This window comes from Brassica napus, chromosome C6 (assembly GCF_020379485.1).
Source record: "Brassica napus cultivar Da-Ae chromosome C6, Da-Ae, whole genome shotgun sequence".
NCBI classification, from domain to species: Eukaryota; Viridiplantae; Streptophyta; class Magnoliopsida; order Brassicales; family Brassicaceae; genus Brassica; species Brassica napus.
In genome coordinates, this window is record NC_063449.1 from 48,149,696 (window position 1) to 48,169,554 (window position 19,859).

The 19,859-nt window shown below is 27.8% G+C and overlaps 1 protein-coding gene across 1 annotated transcript; it reads left to right on the top strand.

Moving 5' to 3' along the window:
- The first annotated feature begins 8,874 nt into the window (after positions 1-8,874).
- LOC125589206 (F-box protein PP2-B11-like) lies at positions 8,875-10,511 on the top strand. The gene is made up of 3 exons (XM_048761663.1): positions 8,875-9,275; positions 9,669-9,787; positions 9,877-10,511. The coding sequence occupies exons 1-3, from the start codon at positions 9,033-9,035 to the stop codon at positions 10,283-10,285; spliced, it is 771 nt and encodes a 256-aa protein (XP_048617620.1). The 5' UTR covers positions 8,875-9,032; the 3' UTR covers positions 10,286-10,511.
- The last annotated feature ends 9,348 nt before the right edge of the window (positions 10,512-19,859 follow it).

The window sequence follows — 19,859 nt, forward strand, 5'->3', positions numbered from 1 at the left end:
TTCTTGAATAACGGAGACAACAAAGGCTCCAAACCTATTTCAACATCATCATATGTTAGTGCAGGATGCAACTATGCATTAAAACAATATTCTCATATTTTTTGAAATTTTCTCAAAATCTATGTGCTAACCCATACAAAATATTGAATTTAGGTAAACTTTTTATATACTGAAGCCTATAATCTTTAGTGTTGCTTTAAAACTTCTGACCACATCCTACATTTGTGTTAGTTTATGCTAAACTCTCTTTCATGGTAAATGAGAATCATTATAATTTAGTAAAACTTCATAATACTCCTTAACTCGAGGAATTGCCACTATAAAATAGCTATTTTCTTGAAAAACGGAGACAACAAAGGCTGTCTACCTCTTGTAACATCATCATATGTAAGTGCATGATGCAACTATGCAATAAAACAATATTGTCATATTTTTTGAATTTTTTTCAAAATCTATGTGTTAACCCTTACAAAATATTGAAATTAGGAAAAAAAATTATATACTGAAGCCTATAATCTTTATTGTTGTTTTAAAACTTCTGACCACATTCTAAATTTGAGTTAGTGTATGCTAAACTCTCTTTCATGGTAAATGAGAATCATTATAATTTTTTTATCAATTAATTTAGTAAAACTTCGTAATACTCCTTAAATCGAAGAATAACCACTATAAAATCGCTATTTTCTTGAAAAATGCAGACAACAAAGGCTCCAAACCACTTTCAACATCATCATATGTAAGTGTAGCATGCAACTAAGCATTAAAACAATATTGTCATATTTTTTGGAATTTTTATCAAAATCTATGTGTTAACCCTTACAAAAATATTAAATTTTGGTAAATTCTTTATTTACTGAAGCCTATAATCTTTAGTGTTGTTTTAAAACTTCTGACCACATTCTACATTTGTGTTAGTGTATGCTAAACTCTCTTTCATGGTAAATGGGAATCATTATAATTTTTTATCAATTAATTTAGTAAAACTTCATAATACTCTTTAACTCGAGGAATTACCACTATAAAATCGCTATTTTTTGAAAAACGGACACAACAATGGCTGTCAACCTCTTTCAACATCTTCATATGTAAGTGCGTGATGCAACTATGCATTAAAACAATATTGTCTTATTTTTTGAAATTTTCTCAAAATCTATTTGTTAACCCCTACAAAAATATTGAATTTTGGTAAATTCTTTATATACTAAAGACTATAATTTTTAGTGTTGTTTTAAAATTTCTGACCACATTCTACATTTGTATTAATGTATGCTAAACTCTCTTTCACGATATATAGGAATCATTATAATTTTTTTATCAATTAATTTAGAAAAACTTCATAATACTTCGTAAATCGAGTAATAACCACTATAAAATCACTATTTTCTTGAAAAAAGGGAGACAACAAAGGCTCCAAACCTATTTCAACATCATCATATGTAAGTGCATGATACTACTATGCATTAAAAAAATATTGTCATATTTTTTGAAATTTTCTCAAAATCTATGTATTAACCCCCTAAAAAATATTGAATTTTGGTAAATTCTTTATATACTGAAGCCTATAATCTTTAGTTTTGTTTTAAAACTTTTGACCACATTCTACATTTGTATTAGTGTACGCTAAAATCTATTTCATGGTATATGGGAATCATTATAGTTTATTATCAATTAATTTAGTAAAACTTTATAATATTCCTTAAATCGAGGAATAACCAGTATAAAATCGTTATTTTCTTGAAAAACGGAGACAACAAAGGCTGCCAACCTCTTTCAACATCATCATATGTAAGTGCAGGATGCAACTATGCATTAAAACAATATTGTCATATTTTTAAAAATTTTCTCAAAATCTATGTGTACCCCCTACAAATATATTGAATTTTGGTAAATTCTTTATATACTGAAACCTATAATCTTTAGTGTTGTTTTAAAATTTATGACCACATTCTACATTTGTATTAATGTATGTTAAACTCTCTTTCATGGAATATGAGAATCATTATAATTTTTTAACAATTAATTTAGTAAAACTTCATAATACTCCTTAAATCGAGGAATAACCACTATAAAATCGCTATTTTCTTGAAAAACTGAGACAATAAAGGCTCCAAAACTCTTTCAACATCATCATATGTAAGTGCAGGATGCAACTATGCATTAAAAAATATTAATATATTTTTTGAAATTTTCTCAAAATCTATGTGTTAACAACCTCTACAAAAATATTGAATTTTGGTAAATTTTTATATACTGAAGCCTATAATCTTTAGTGTTGTTTTAAAACTTCTGACCACTTTCTACATTATTATTAGTGTATGTGAAACTCTCTATCAGGGTAAATGGGAATTATTATAATTTTTTATCAATTAATTTAGTAAAACTTCATAATACTCCTTAAATCGAGGAATTACCACTATAAAATTGCTATTTTCTTGAATAACGGAGACAACAAAGGCTCCAAACCTATTTCAACATCATCATATGTTAGTGCAGGATGCAACTATGCATTAAAACAATATTCTCATATTTTTTGAAATTTTCTCAAAATCTATGTGCTAACCCATACAAAATATTGAATTTAGGTAAACTTTTTATATACTGAAGCCTATAATCTTTAGTGTTGCTTTAAAACTTCTGACCACATCCTACATTTGTGTTAGTTTATGCTAAACTCTCTTTCATGGTAAATGAGAATCATTATAATTTAGTAAAACTTCATAATACTCCTTAACTCGAGGAATTGCCACTATAAAATAGCTATTTTCTTGAAAAACGGAGACAACAAAGGCTGTCTACCTCTTGTAACATCATCATATGTAAGTGCATGATGCAACTATGCAATAAAACAATATTGTCATATTTTTTGAATTTTTTTCAAAATCTATGTGTTAACCCTTACAAAATATTGAAATTAGGAAAAAAAATTATATACTGAAGCCTATAATCTTTATTGTTGTTTTAAAACCTCTGACCACATTCTAAATTTGAGTTAGTGTATGCTAAACTCTCTTTCATGGTAAATGAGAATCATTATAATTTTTTTATCAATTAATTTAGTAAAACTTCGTAATACTCCTTAAATCGAAGAATAACCACTATAAAATCGCCATTTTCTTGAAAAATGCAGACAACAAAGGCTCCAAACCACTTTCAACATCATCATATGTAAGTGCAGCATGCAACTAAGCATTAAAACAATATTGTCATATTTTTTGGAATTTTTATCAAAATCTATGTGTTAACCCTTACAAAAATATTAAATTTTGGTAAATTCTTTATTTACTGAAGCCTATAATCTTTAGTGTTGTTTTAAAACTTCTGACCACATTCTACATTAGTATTAGTGTATGCTAAACTCTCTTTCATGGTAAATGGGAATCATTATAATTTTTTATCAATTAATTTAGTAAAACTTTATAATACTCCTTAAATCGAGGAATTACCACTATAAAATTGCTATTTTCTTGAATAACGGAGACAACAAAGGCTCCAAAACTCTTTCAACATCATCATATGTTAGTGTAGGATGCAACTATGCATTAAAACAATATTCTCATATTTTTTGAAATTTTCTCAAAATCTATGTGTTAACCCCTACAAAATATTGAATTTAGGTAATTTTTTTTATATACTGAAGCCTATAATCTTTTGTGTTGTTTTAAAACTTCTGACCACATTCTACATTTGTATTAGTGTATGATAAACTCTCTTTCATGGTATATGAGAATCGTTATATTTTTTTATCAATTAATTTAGTAAAACTTCATAATACTCCTAAAATCGAGGAATTACCACTATAAAATCGCTATTTTCTTGAATAACGGAGACAACAAAGGCTCCAAACCTCTTTCAACATAATCATATGTAAGTGCATGATGCAACTATGCATTAAAACAATATTCTCATATTTTTTGAAATTTTCTCAAAATCTATGTGTTAACCCCTACAAAAATATTGAATTTTGGCAAATTCTTTATATACTGAAGCCTATAATATTTAGCGTTGTTTTAAAATTTATGACCACATTCTACATTTGTATTTATGTATGCTAAACTCTCTTTCATGGTATATGATAATCATTATAATTTTTTATCAATTAAGTTAGTAAAACTTCTTAATACTCCTTAAATCGAGGAATAACCACTATAAAATAGCAATTTTCTTGGAAAACGGAGACAACAAAGACTCCAAACCTCTTTAAACATCATCATATGTTAGTGCAGGATGAAACTATATATTAAAACAATATTGTCATATTTTTTGAAATTTTCTCAAAATCTATATTTTAACCGCTACAAAAATATTGAATTTTGGTAAATTTTTTATATACTGAAGCCTATAATCTTTAGTGTTGTTTTAAAACTTCTGACCACATTTTACATTTGTATTAGTGTATGATAAACTCTCTTTCATTGTAAATGGAATCATTATATTTTTTATCAATTAATTTAGTAAAACTTCTTAATACTCTTTAAATCGAGGAATAACCACAATAAAATTAATATTTTCTTGAAAAACAGAGACAACAAAGGCTCCAAACCTCTTTCAAAATCATCATATGTTAGTGCAGGATGCAACTATGCATTAAAACAATATTGTCATATTTTTAAAAAATTTCTCAAAATCTATGTGTTAACGCCTACAAAAATATTGAATTTTGGTAAAATTTTTATATACTGAAGCCTATAATCTTTAGTGTTGTTTTAAAATTTCTGACCACATTATACATTTGTATTAATGTATGTTAAACTCTCGTTCATGGTATATAAGAATCATTATAATTTTTTAACAATTAGTTTAGTAAAACTTCATAATACTCATTAATTCGAGGAATAACCATTATAAAATCGCTATTTTCTTGAAAAATGGAGACAACAAAGGCTCTCAACCTCTTTAAACATCATCATATGTTAGTGCATGATGCAACTATGAATTAAAACAATATTGTCATATTTTTTTAAATTTCCTCAAAATCTATTTGTTAACTCCTAAAAAATATTGAATTTTGGTAAATTCTTTATATACTAAAGCCTATAATCTCTAGTGTTGTTTTAAAATTTATGACCACATTCTACATTTGTATTAGTGTATGTTAAACTCTCTTTCATGGTATATGGGAATCATTATAATATTTTATCAATTAATTTAGTAAAACTTCATAATACTCCTTAAATCGAGTAATAACCACTATAAAAACGCTATTTTCTTCAAAAAGGAGACAACAAAGGCTGCAAACCTCTTTCAACATCATCATATGTAAGTGCAGGATGCAAATATGCATTAAAACAATATTATCATATTTTTTGAAATTTTCTCAAAATCTATGTGTTAACCCCTACAAAAATATTGAATTTTTGTAAATGTTTTATATATTGTTGCCTATAATATTTAGTGTTGTTTTAAAATTTCTAACCACATTCTACATTTGTAGTAATGTATATTAAACTCTCTTTCATGGTATATGGGAATAATTATAATTTTGCATCAATTAATTTAGTAAAACTTCATAATATTCCCTAAATCGGTGGAATAACCACTATAAAATCACTATTTTATTTAAAAACGGAGACAACAAAGGCTCCAAACCTCTTTCAACATCATCATATGTTAGTGAAAGATGCAACTATGCATTAAAATAATATTTTCATATTTTTGGAAATTTTCTCAAAATCTATGTAATAACCCCTACAAAAATATTAAATTTTGTTAAATGGTATATATATTGATGCCTATAATCTTTAGTGTTGTTTTAAAATTTCTAACCATATTCTACATTTGTACTAATGTATGATAAACTTTCTTTCATGGTACATGAACATCGTTCAATTTTTTTATAGATTAATTTAGTAAAATTTCATATACTCTCTAAATTAGTGGAATAACTATTATAAAATCGTTATTCTCTAGAGAAATGAAGACAACAAAGGTTCTAAACTTCTTTGACCATCATCATATATTAGTACAGGAGGCAACTATGCATTAAAAACTGTTTTTTTATTTTTTGAATTTTTCTCAAAATCTATGTGTTAACCCCTACGAAAATATTGAGTTTTACGTTAAACACTCTATATACTAAAACATATCCTTTTTATTGTTGTTCTAAATTTTCTAATGACATTCTGAATTTGTATTAATGTATGTTAAACTCTTTCATGGTATATGGTAATCGTTCTAATTTGTTTATCAATTAAGTATTAAAACTTCATAATACTTCCTAAATCGGTGAAATAACCACTATTAAATCAATATTTTCTTGAAAACCGGAGACAACAAAGGCTCCAAACCTCTTTCAACATCACCATATGTTAGTTCAGGATGAAACTATGCATTAAAATAATATTTTCAAATTTTTGAAATTTCTCAAAAATATTGAATTTTGGTAAATTCTTTATTTACTGATGCCTATAATCTTTAGTGTTGTTTTAAAATTTCTGACTACATTCTAAATTTTTATTAATATATTCTAAACTCTCTTTCATGGTATATGAGAATCATTATAATTTTTTATCAATTAATTTAGTAAAACTTCATAATACTCTCTAAATCGGTAGAATAGCCACTATTAAATCGCTATTTTCTTGAAAAACGGAGACAACAAAGGCTCCAAACGTCCTTGAACTCATAATATGTTAGTGAAGGATGCAACTATGTATAAAAACAATATTATCATATTTTTTGAATTTTCTCAAAATCTATGTATTAACCAACCCCCTACGAAATATTGAGTTTTTCGGTAAATGCTCTATATATTCAAGCCTATAATATTTAGTGTTGTTTTAAAATTTCTAACCACATTATACATGTATATTAATATATTTTAAACTCTCTTTCATGGTACATGGGCATCTTTCTAATTTTTTATCAATTAATGTCGTAAAACTTCATATAATCCCTAAAACATTGGACTAACCATTATAAAATTGCTATTTTTTAAAGAAACATAGACAAAAAAGGTTCCAATTCTTTTTGATCATCATCATATGTTAGTGCAGGATGCAACTGTGCATTAAAACAATATTGTCATATTTTGAATTTTTCTTAAAATCTATGTGTTGACCCAAACGAAAATATTGAGTTTTACGTTAAACGCTCTATATAATGAAGCCTATATATTTAATGTTGTTTTAAAATTTCGAATAACATTTTACATTTGTATTAATGTATGTTAAACTCTCTTTCATGGTATATGGAAATTGTTATATTTTTATCAATTAATTTAGTAAAACTTCATAATAATCCATAAATTGGTGGAATAACCACTATTAAATCATTATTCTCTTAAAAACGGAGACAACAAAGGCTCCAAACCTCTTTGAACATCATCATTTGTTAGTGCATGATGCAATTATGTATTAAATAATATTGTCATATTTCTTTGTTTTTCTTAAAATTTATGTGTTAACTCCTACGAAAATATTGAGTTTTTCGAAAAATGCTTTATATACTGAAGCCTATAATCTTTAGTGTTGTTGTAAAATTTCTAACCACATTCTACATTTGTATTAATGTATGATAAACTCTCTTTCATTGTACATGAGCATCGTTCAAAATTTTGTGCTCATTGCTATCTCTAGAGAAACAGAGACAATAAAGGTTTCAAACCTCTTTGACCATTATCGTATATTAGTGCAGGAGGAAACTATGCATTAAAACAGTATTGTTATTTCTTTTTTTAATTTTTTTCAAAGTCTATGTCCCTACAAAAATATTGAGTTTTACGTTAAACACTCTATATACTGAAACTTATACTTTTCATTGTTGTTTTAAATTTTCTAACCACATTCTAAATTTGTATTAATGGTATATGGAAATCATTCTATTTTTTTCAATTAATTTAGTAAAACTTCGTAATACTCTCATTTCTTTCACTAACCTTATTTTCCACCAGGTTTCATAATTACTAAATAAAACAATCTCTCCATTCACATTCATGTATCTATTTAATGTACATATGTGTTGATTATAGAAAAGGATGTCCGATATTATATGTAATGAGTGTAGGGAGTTCTGGACGAGCATTTGTTGCAGCTCTAGTATACATTATATAATGGGTTTCTTTTAGTGTTGAAAAAAATGTAACGGGGTTTTGATCAAAAAATATATATATATATAACGGGGTTTTTTTCCCCCCCTTATAAATATCACCCTAAATATCATGATGATACTTCAGGTGTTTGAGAGGACTAGAGGTTGCAGAGGATGAGTACCGGCCCTGGGCGATGTTAGGTGAAATATTCGCAACAGATCCCCAAAGTTTTTGAAAACAATTACCTACAAATAGGCCTCAAAAAAAAAAATTTAGACACCCAAATTTGTAAAAAATAAAAATTTTACGTAGACACAGGCTCACAAAATGCATGAACTCTTCCAGGTACTTAATTATATACGCACAACAGTTTATATATTCTTGTAGACCAACCGAACGTATGTATATACATAGAGACAATTAAATATGAGGCAAGCACATGTACGTAGGTAAATATTATTGATGTTACACTATTTTTGTTGGATTTAATCTGAATGTTTGCAGCTGGAGCAGCAGAGGCTATTAGCGGCAGGTGTCAAATATCCAATGTAGATTTTACAAACAATGTTTAGGTTCCCATAATTAATGAGAAAGCTAATTAGTGCGTGACGATAGTGTATGTTGTAGGCTAGCCAAGCCATTCTCCTGTTTTTCTTTTCTTGTTTTTTTTATAGTAATGGTGTGTGATTCTTCATAATTTAAATCACAGTCGCTTTATGTCCTTTCCATATGAACATCTCAAAGGATAATTTGTAAAGAAAAAACAAACGTGGGACTATAACTAAATAAACGTGGATCTGCACGCGGTTACTTACACAAGTTGTCTTCAATGGTGATGAAGCGAGTAATAAGAAAAGAAGAGGTGTACTTCATCTCCAAGTCTCCTCTGCTTCTAGAATAGATAATATAAATAAACTTTCCACGTCCCTTCTTCCCAACTAAACTGAGTTACTATATAGATTAATAATCTAATGAGATCTTCTTTCCTTTGGTAAAAAGCAAAGCAATGAATAATCTGCCAGAGGACTGCATCGCTAAGATCCTTTCCTTGACTTCGCCTCGAGACGTTTGCCGATCATCGGCTGTCTCCAGGTGCTTCAGATCCGCCGCTGACTCCGACCATGTCTGGAACCACTTCTTACCTTCCGAGTTCCCCGAGGACTTTAGGGCACCTGAGGGTCTTCCCACCAAGAAACACCTCTTCTTCTCCCTCGTCCATAACCCTCTCCTTCTCCACGACTCCCAACTGGTAAACCTTCTTCTTCTTCTTCTTCTTTAATTTCTCCCTTCTTTTAAACAATCTTAGTAATTGTGGTTCCAAATTCGATCAGATCCGTGTTACTAATTTGCTCTGATATCAACTCGGCCAACCTGTGTAGTGTAGAAAGTATAGTATGCTCTAGTCAACGTGGTATTGTATCAAGGGATTTGATATTTATCATCATCAGATTTATGTACTGTATATTTTAGTTCCCAAAATTGAAAAAGGTCTGTTCTGTTCAGGCAAAATGTTGCCACTGCTTGTCTTGTGAATGTGGATCTACTTACTACCAGATCCTAGTAGTCAGACACCCTAACTTATAAATCAATCTTTCTGGATCGATCATGTTTTGACCTGACCGCATTATGTGATCCAAAACAGAGCTTTTCGCTGGAGAGAAGTACTGGTAACAAGTGCTACATGATGGCCGCTAGGGCCTTGAATATTACTTGGGGACATGATCAAAGATACTGGCAGTGGATCTCTCTTCCTGATGCCAGGTCTACACGCTGCCCTCAAGGCCCTTTTCTGCGTTGCTTCATTTTTTTTAACATTTTTCATCAAAACGTCTTTTGGTTTTCGCTAACAGGTTCAAAGAAGTGGCTGCGCTTAAAATGGTATGGTGGCTTGACATCACTGGAAAAATCAACATATCCCTTCTCTCTGATGACACCCTCTACGCCGCTTACCTTGTCTTTAAGTGGAACCTTGATCCCTACGGTTTTCGCCAGCCCGTAGAGGCATCCCTTGTTTTGGCTGGCACCGAGCATGATGATGTCCAGCCTTCCATGGTCAGTCTCATGCATAATCCGGGGAGCGAACAAGGTCAGCGCGCTGAGCTGAGAAGCGACGACTGGTACGAGGTGCAGTTGGGACAGTTCTTCAAAAGAAGAGGAGATATGGGTGAAATAGAGATGAGCCTCAAGGAGACAAAGAGGCCTTTTGAGAAGAAAGGTCTTATTGTCCATGGAATTGAGATTAGGCCAGTACTGCCCTAATTATATCCTACTGCTAATTATGCCTTTTGCTGTTTGCAGTTGTTGTTCTCAGTGTTGTGCTATCTTCTTTTTCTTCTTTTCCCCTGCCTCTTTGTCTTGTTTTTTTTCTTTTCTACATTGATGCAGAAGAACAATTGTATTTCAGTTTGATGGTTGCTTTGTTATCTATACTATTATTTGAGAAGTGAATTTGCTTACTTGTCATATTTTCCATGATTTTAGTCAATTTGATTACTTGTCATCTTTTCCGTGATTTTAAGATAAGTCATTAGTTTAATTAATATTATTATTTAATTTTTATTTGATATATATATATATATATATATATTTATTTATCATGATATCTAAGATAGCTAATAACCATTAAACTATTCTATTGATATATATATATATATATATACACTATTATTTTAAAAATAGTTTTTAATATATAATTATCATGATATTTATCACATTTATTTAATAAATTGATAATAACAATATCTACCGATAATATCTTCATTACTTTTATCTTATATTTAGTTTATAATTTTAGTGACTAAAATCATAGTCAGTTTCTCTGATTTTTATTTGAAATATTGATCAAATACATATTATTACAAAATATCTATATGAGTATACTAATTTATCCGAATAAATCATTTTTTTTTGGTTTATTCGATTTGATCGCTTAATATGTAGAACCATATCCATATACTTTTGGTTTTTTAAAATAATAGTCATTTGGTTTATTCAGTACTACCAAATCAAGATTATTTTCTTTATTTTGGTTTGGTTCGGTTTTAAATCGTTCGATTTTACTGGATTGAACATCCTAGAATATCGTTATTTTGTTAATGTTTTATATTTGTGATTTTTATAATCCTTTCACTGCCACATGATTTCTTTTCAGTCCAAATACAATGTGTGTTTAATTTCAAATACAAATTTCCTAATTTAATTATTACTATTAGAAAAGATTTTGATTCAAAATCTACATCACATAAATAAAAATAAAACTATGAAACAAAAGAACATAATTTAATATATTGATTACTAATATGGATATTGAAGTTTTATAATTTATAATAATTTGAAATTTTTATCTAATTTAATTATTATATTTTGTTTAAAAAACATTAGAATTAAAAAAATGTTAGGTATATAGATATATTAATTCGCATAGGGTGTGCGGGACATCAACTAGTTAAGAATAATTGACTACTACCGTGAAGCTTTTTCCAGATTAGGACTACTAATTTATGTTTGAATTTGTTTTAGTTTGAAATAATTTATATACAGCGGGATTAAAACTACAATAGTTAAAATAATTATCCTGAGAAGGAAACTAATCAAAGATGCTAGAAAAACACAGCAAACAAAATACGTATGTCAACTGAACAATACTTTACTTTTGGCCCCCAAACAATATTGTATTTAAAATCATGTTGTTATATGAACTGTTAAACTCAGTAGTCATTTATGCAGCATCGTCTGCGAGTCTCATGAACATTATATGCATGACGTAGTAGTAGTGGTGCCGTGCTGATATAGTACACGGATCTAGTCGGAGAAAGTCGAGTGCACATGCCCTGACTATCTTTTATCATAGTGATGGAGGTTAGCGACCAACCTTGGAAACGCGTTGATTGTGTATTGGTATCATTTTATCTTGTTCGTAGTCAATCAGGTCAGATCGAGTCCTGAACTTACATCCAAATCAGCTTAAATTAGATACTGATTTATTGAAACAATCCGGAATTCGAAATTCAGGTATAGTTTCTACCTAATCAAATATTTCAACCAAATATAGTATCTCTAAACCAACAAAAACAAATACTAATAAAATATCACATTCTCGTTTGTTAACATTCACACACATAACCCATGAAGCCATCCATTATAGACAACTACTTATTGTTTAACAAAATAGATATTAATATAATTAAATTTCCGCAAGTAATCTCTCAATTATTATGTGTTCCAAACAAGGACATACTAGTTGATGTTCCACACCTTGTGCGGATTAATATATCTATACATCTAACAATTTTTAATTCTAATTTTTTTATAAGATAATAATAATTAAATTGGATACAAATTTTAAATTATTATAAATTATAAAATTTCAATATTCATATTGGTAATCAATGTATTAAATTGTATTATTTTGTTTCATATTTTTATTTATGTGATGTAGATTTTGGATCAAAATCTTTTTTATAGTAATAACTAAATTAGAAAATTTTGTATGTGAAATTAATGCATATTGTATTTGGACTGAAAAGAAATCATATGGTACTAAAAGGATTATAAAAAATCACAAATATAAAACATTAACAAATAACAATAGTTTAGGAGTGTTCAATCTGGTAAAACCAAACCATTCAAAACCGAACCAAACCGAAATAGAGAAAATAGTCTGGATTTGGAAGTACTGAGGATGTTATGTTTAGAAAATATCAGTATATGAATATGGTTCATTATATTAAGGGATCAAACCGAATAAACAAAAGAAACTGATTAATTCGAATATATTAGTATACTTGTATATAAATTTTATAATAATATGTATTTGATCAATATTTTCAATAAAAATCAGAGAAATTGGCTATAGTATTAGTCATTAAAATTATAAAATGAGAGAAAAGTAATGATGATATTATCGGTAGATATTGTTAATATCTATTTATTAATTCTTAAATATCATGATAATTATATATTAAAATATATTTTAAAAAATATTAGTATATATATATATATATATATATATTGGTAAAATATGTTAATGTTTATTAACTATTTTAAATATCATGATAAATATATAGATATCAAAATAAATAAATTAAATAATAATATTAATTAAACTAATAATTATACTTATCAAAATCTATGTGTTAACCCTTACAAAAATATTAAATTTTGGTAAATTATTTATTTACTGAAGCCTATAATCTTTAGTGTTGTTTTAAAACTTCTGACCACATTCTACATTTGTGTTAGTGTATGCTAAACTCTCTTTCATGGTAAATGAGAATCATTATAATTTTTTATCAATTAATTTAGTAAAACTTCATAATACTCTTTAACTCGAGGAATTACCACTATTAACACACTAATAAATGAGAGAAGCTTCCACAACTCAGACATCGTTCATGTACCAAGGACGGCGAACCAAAAGGCGGACAGCTTAGCACGTAGTGCCCGGCATCAACCGTCTTTCGTCGTACACATGGATGCAGAGTTTCCAAGTTGGTTCACAGAGTCAATATGAGTCTGTGCATTGTTTGCTGTAAAAAAAAAAAAAAAAAAAGATAAAAATTCCAAAAAATATGACAATATTGTTTTAATGCTTAGTTGCATGCTGCACTTACATATGATGATGTTGAAAGTGGTTTGGAGCCTTTGTTGTCTGCATTTTTCAAGAAAATAGCGATTTTATAGTGGTTATTCTTCGATTTAAGGAGTATTACGAAGTTTTACTAAATTAATTGATAAAAAAATTATAATGATTCCCATTTACCATGAAAGAGAGTTTAGCATACACTAACTCAAATTTAGAATGTGGTCAGAAGTTTTAAAACAACAATAAAGATTATAGGCTTTAGTATATAATTTTTTTTCCTAATTTCAATATTTTGTAAGGGTTAACACATAGATTTTGAAAAAAATTCAAAAAATATGACAATATTATTTTATTGCATAGTTGCATCATGCACTTACATATGATGATGTTACAAGAGGTAGACAGCCTTTGTTGTCTCCGTTTTTCAAGAAAATGGCTATTTTATAGTGGCAATTCCTCGAGTTAAGGAGTATTATGAAGTTTTACTAAATTATAATGATTCCCATTTACCATGAAAGAGAGTTTAGCATAAACTAACACAAATGTAGGATGTGGTCAGAAGTTTTAAAGCAACACTAAAGATTATAGGCTTCAGTATATAAAAAGTTTACCTAAATTCAATATTTTGTATGGGTTAACACATAGATTTTGAGAAAATTTCAAAAAATATGAGAATATTGTTTTAATGCATAGTTGCATCCTGCACTAACATATGATGATGTTGAAAGAGGTTTGGAGTCTTTGTTGTCTCCGTCATTCAAAAAAATAGCGATTTTATAGTGGTAATTCCTCCATTTAAAGAGTATTATGAAGTTTTACTAAATTAATTGATAAAAAATTATAATGATTCTCATTTACCATGAAAGAGAATTTCGCATACACTAATACAAAAGTAGAATGTGGTGAGAAGTTTTAAAACAACACTAAAGATTATAGGCTTCAGTATATAAAGAATTTACCAAAATTCAATATTTTTGTACGGGTTAACACATAGATTTTGAGAAAATTTCAAAAAATATGAGAATATTGTTTTCATGCATAGTTGCATCCTGCACTAACATATGATGATGTTGTAAGAGGTTTGCAGCGTTTGTTGTCTCCGTTTTGGAAGAAAATAGCGATTTTATAGTGGTTATTTCTCGATTTAAAGAGTATTATGAAGTTTTACTAAATTAATTGATAAAAAAATTATAATGATTCCCATCTACCATAAAATAGAGTTTAGCATACACTAATACAAATGTAGAATGTGGTCAGAAGTTTTAAAACAACACTAAAGATTATAGGCTTCAGTATATAAAAATTTACCAAAATTCAATATTTTTGTAGGGGTTAACACATAGATTTTGAGAAAATTTCAAAAAATATGACAATATTGTTTTATTGATTAGCTGCATCCTTCACTTACATATGATGATGTTGAAAGAGATTGGCAGCCTTTGTTGTCTGTGTTTTTCAAGAAAATAGCGATTTTATAGTGGTTATTCCTCGATTTAAGGAGTATTATGAAGTTTTACTAAATTAATTGATAAAAAATTATAATGATTCCCATATATCGTGATAGAGAGTTTAGCGTACATTAATTGAATTGTAGAATGTGGTCACAAATTTTAAAACAACAGTAAAGATTATAGGCTTCAGTATATAAAGAATTTACCAAAATTCAATATTTTTGTAGGGGTTAACAAATAGATTTTGAGAAAATTTCAAAAAATATGACACTATTGTTTTAATGCATAGTTGCATCATGCACTTACATATGATGATGTTGAAAGAGGTTGGCAGCCTTTGTTGTCTCAGTTTTTCAAGAAAATAGCGATTTTATAGTGGTTATTCCTCGATTTAAGGAGTATTAAGAAGTTTTACTAAATTAATTGATAAAAAATTATAATGATTATCATATACCATGAAAGAGAGTTTATCATACACTAATACAAATGTAGAATGTGGTCAGAAGTTTGAAAACAACACTAAAGATTATAGGCTTCAGTATATAAAAAATTTACCTAAATTCAATATTTTGTAGGGGTTAACACATAGATTTTGAGAAATTTTTCAAAAAATATGACAATATTGTTTTAATGCATAGTTGCATCCTGCACTAACATATGATGATCTTGAAAGAGGTTTGGAGTCTTTGTTGTCTCCGTCATTCAAGAAAATAGTGATTTTATAATGGTAATTCCTCGATTTAAGGAGTATTATGAAGTTTTACTAAATTAATTGATAAAAAATTATAATGATTTCCACATACCATGAAAGGGAGTTTAGCATACACTAATATAAGTGTAGAATGTGGTCAGAAGTTTTAAAACAACACTAAAGATTATAGGCTTCAGTATATAAAACATTTACCAAAATTCAATATTTTTGTAGAGGTTAACACATAGATTTTGAGAAAATTTCAAAAAATATGACAATATTTTTTTAATGCATAGTTTCATCATGCACTTACTTATGATGATGTTGAAAGAGGTTTGGAGCGTTTGTTGTCGCCGTTTTTCAAGAAAATAATGATTTTATAGTGGTTATTCCTCGATTTAAGGAGTATTACGAAGTTTTACTAAATTAATTGATAAAAAAAATTATAATGATTCCCATATATCGTGAAAGAAAATTTAGCATACATTAATACAAATGTAGAATGTGGTCAGAAATTTTAAAACAACACTAAATATTATAGGCTTCAGTATATAAAGAATTTACCAAAATTCAATATTTTTGTAGGGGTTAACACATAGATTTTGAGAGAATTTCAAAAAATATGACAACATTGTTTTAATGCATAGTTGCATCCTGAACTAACATATGATGATGTTGAAAGAGGTTTGGAGCCTTTGTTGTCTCCGTTTTTCAAGAAAATAGCGATTTTATAGTGGTTATTCCTCGATATAGGAGTATTATGAAGTTTTACTAAATTAATTGATAAAAACTTATAGTGATTCCCATATACCATGAAATAGAGTTTAGCATACACTAATAAAAATGTAGAATGTGGTCAGAAATTTTAAAACAACACTAGAGATTATAGGCTTCAGTATATAAATAATTTATCAAAATTCAATATTTTGTAGGGGTTAATACATAGATTATGAGAAAATTTCAAAAACTATGACAATATTTTTTTGATGCATAGTAGCATCCTGCACTTACATAATATGATGTTGAAAGAGGTTTGGAGTCTTTGTTGTCTCCGTTTTTCAAGGAAATAGCGATTTTATAGAGGTTATTCCTAGATTTAAGGAGTATTATGAAATTTTACAAGAATTAATTGATAAATTACCAAGATTATAGGCTTCAGTATATAAAAAAATTACCAAAATTTAATATTTTTGTAAGGGTTAACACATAGATTTTGAGAAAATTTCAAAAAATATGACAATATTGTTTTAATGCATAGTTGCATCCTGCAATAAAATATGATGATGTTGAAAGAGGTTTGGAGCCTTTGTTGTCTCCATTTTTCAAGAAAATAGCGATTTTATAGTGGTTATTCCTCGATTTAAGGAGTATTATGAAGTTTTATTAAATTAATTGTTTAAAAATTATAATGATTCTCATATACCATGAAAGAGAGTTTAACATACATTAATACAAATGTAGAATGTGGTCAGAAATTTTGAAACAACACTAAAGATTATAGGTTTCAATATATAAAGAATTTACCAAAATTCAATATTTTTGTAGGGGTTAACACATAGATTTTGGGAAAATTTTAAAAAATATGACAATATTTTTTTAATGCATAGTTGCATCGTGCACTTACATATGATGATGTTGAAAGAAGTTTGAAGCCTTTGTTGTCTACTTTTTTCAAGAAAATAGTGATTTTATAGTGGTTATTCCTCGATTTAAGGAGTATTATGAAGTTTTACTAAATTAATTGATAAAAAATTATAATGATTCCTATTTACCATGAAAGATAGTTTAGCATAAACTAACACAAATGTAGAATGTGGTCAGAAGTTTTAAAACAACACTAAAGATTATAGGCTTCGATATATAAAGAATTTACCAAAATTCAATATTTTTGACCCATAGATTTTGAGAAAATTTCAAAAAATGTGACAATATTATTTTAATGCATAGTTTCATCATGTTCTAACATATGATGATGTTGAAAGAGTTTTGGAGCGTTTGTTGACTCCATTTTTCAAGAAAATAGCGATTTTATAGTGGTTATTCTTCGATTTTAGGAGTATTATGAAGTTTTACTAAATTTATTGATAAAAAGTTATAATGATTCTCATATACCATGAAAGAGAGTTTAGCATACACTAATACAAATGTAGAATGTGGTCAGAAGTTTTATAACAACACTAAAGATTATAAGATTCTGTATATAAAGAATTTACCAAAATTCAATATTTTGTTGGGGGTTAACACATAGATTTTGAGAAAATTTCAAAAAATATGACAATATTGTTTTAGTGCATAGTTGCATCCTGCACTAACATATGATGATGATGAAAGAGGTTTGGAGCCTTTGTTGTCTCCGTTTTTCAAGAAAATAGCGATTTTATAGTGGTTATTCTTCGATTTAAGGAGCATTATGAAGTTTTACTAAATTAATGGATAAAAAAGTATAATGATTCCCACATACCATGAAAGAGTTTATAATACACTAATACAAATGTAGAATGTGATCAGAATTAAAACAACTCTAAATATTATAAGCTTCAATATATAAAGAATTTACCAAAATTAAATATTTTTGCAGGGGTTAACACATAGATTTTGAAAAAAAATCAAAAAATATGACAATATTGTTTTAATGGATAGTTGCATCCTGCACTAAAATATAGTGATGTTGAAAGAGGTTTGGATCCTTTGTTGTCTCCGTTTTTCAAGAAAATAGCGATTTTATAGTGGTAATTCCTTGATTTAAAGAGTATTATGAAGTTTTACTAAATTAATTGTTAAAAAACCATAATGATTCTCATTTACCATGAAAGAGAGTTTAGCATACACTAATGCAAATTTAGAATGTGGTCAGAAGTTTTAAAACAACCCTAAAGATTATAGGCTTCAATATATAAATAATTTACCAAAATTCAATATTTTTGTAGGGGTTGACACAAAGATTTTGAGAAAATTTTAAAAAATATGACAATATTGTTTTAATACATAGTTGTATCCTGCACTAAAATATGATGATGTTGAAAGAGGTTTGAAGTCTTTGTTGTCTCCGTTTTTCAAGGAAATAACGATTTTATAGTGGTAATTCCTCGATTTAAGGAGTATTATGAAGTTTTACTAAATTAATTGTTAAAAAATTATAATGATTCTCATTTACCATGAAAGAGAGTTTAGCATACACTAATTCAAATTTAGAATGTGGTCAGAAGTTTTAAAACAACACTAAAGATTATAGGCTTCAGTATATAAAGAATTTACTAAAATTCAATATTTTTGTAGGGGTTAACACAAATTTTGAGAAAATTTTAAAAAATATGAAAATATTGTTTTAATACATAGTTGTATCCTTCACTAACATATGATGATGTTGAAAGAGGTTTGAAGTCTTTGTTGTCTCCGTTTTTCAAGGAAATAGCGATTTTATAGTGGTAATTCCTCGATTTAAGGAGTATTATGAAGTTTTACTAAATTAATTGTTAACAAATTATAATGATTCTCATTTACCATGAAAGAAAGTTTAGCATACATTAACACAAATGTAAAATGTGGTCATAAATTTTAAAACAACACTAAAGAATATAGACTTCAGTATATAAAGAATTTACCAAAATTCAATATTTTTGTAGGGGTTAACACATAGATTTTGAGAAAATTTCAAAAATTTTGACAATATTATTTTAATGATTAGTTGCATCCTGCATTTACATATGATGATGTTGAAACAGATTGGTAGCCTTTGTTGTCTGCATTTTTCAAGAAAATAGCGATTTTATAGTGGTTATTCTTCGATTTAAGGAGTATTATGAAGTTTTACTAAATTAATTGATAAAAAATTATAATGATTCTCATATACCATGAAAAAGAGTTAAGCATACATTAATACTAATGTAGAATGTGGTAAGAAATTTTAAAACAACACTAAAGATTATAGGCTTCAGTATATAAAGAATTTACCAAAATTCAATATTTTTGTAGGGAGTAACACAAAGATTTTGATAAAAATTCTAAAAAATATGACAATATTGTTTTAATGCTTAGTTGCATCCTGCACTTAAATATGATGATGTTGAAAGAGGTTTCAAGCCTTTGTTGTCTGCGTTTTTCAAGAAA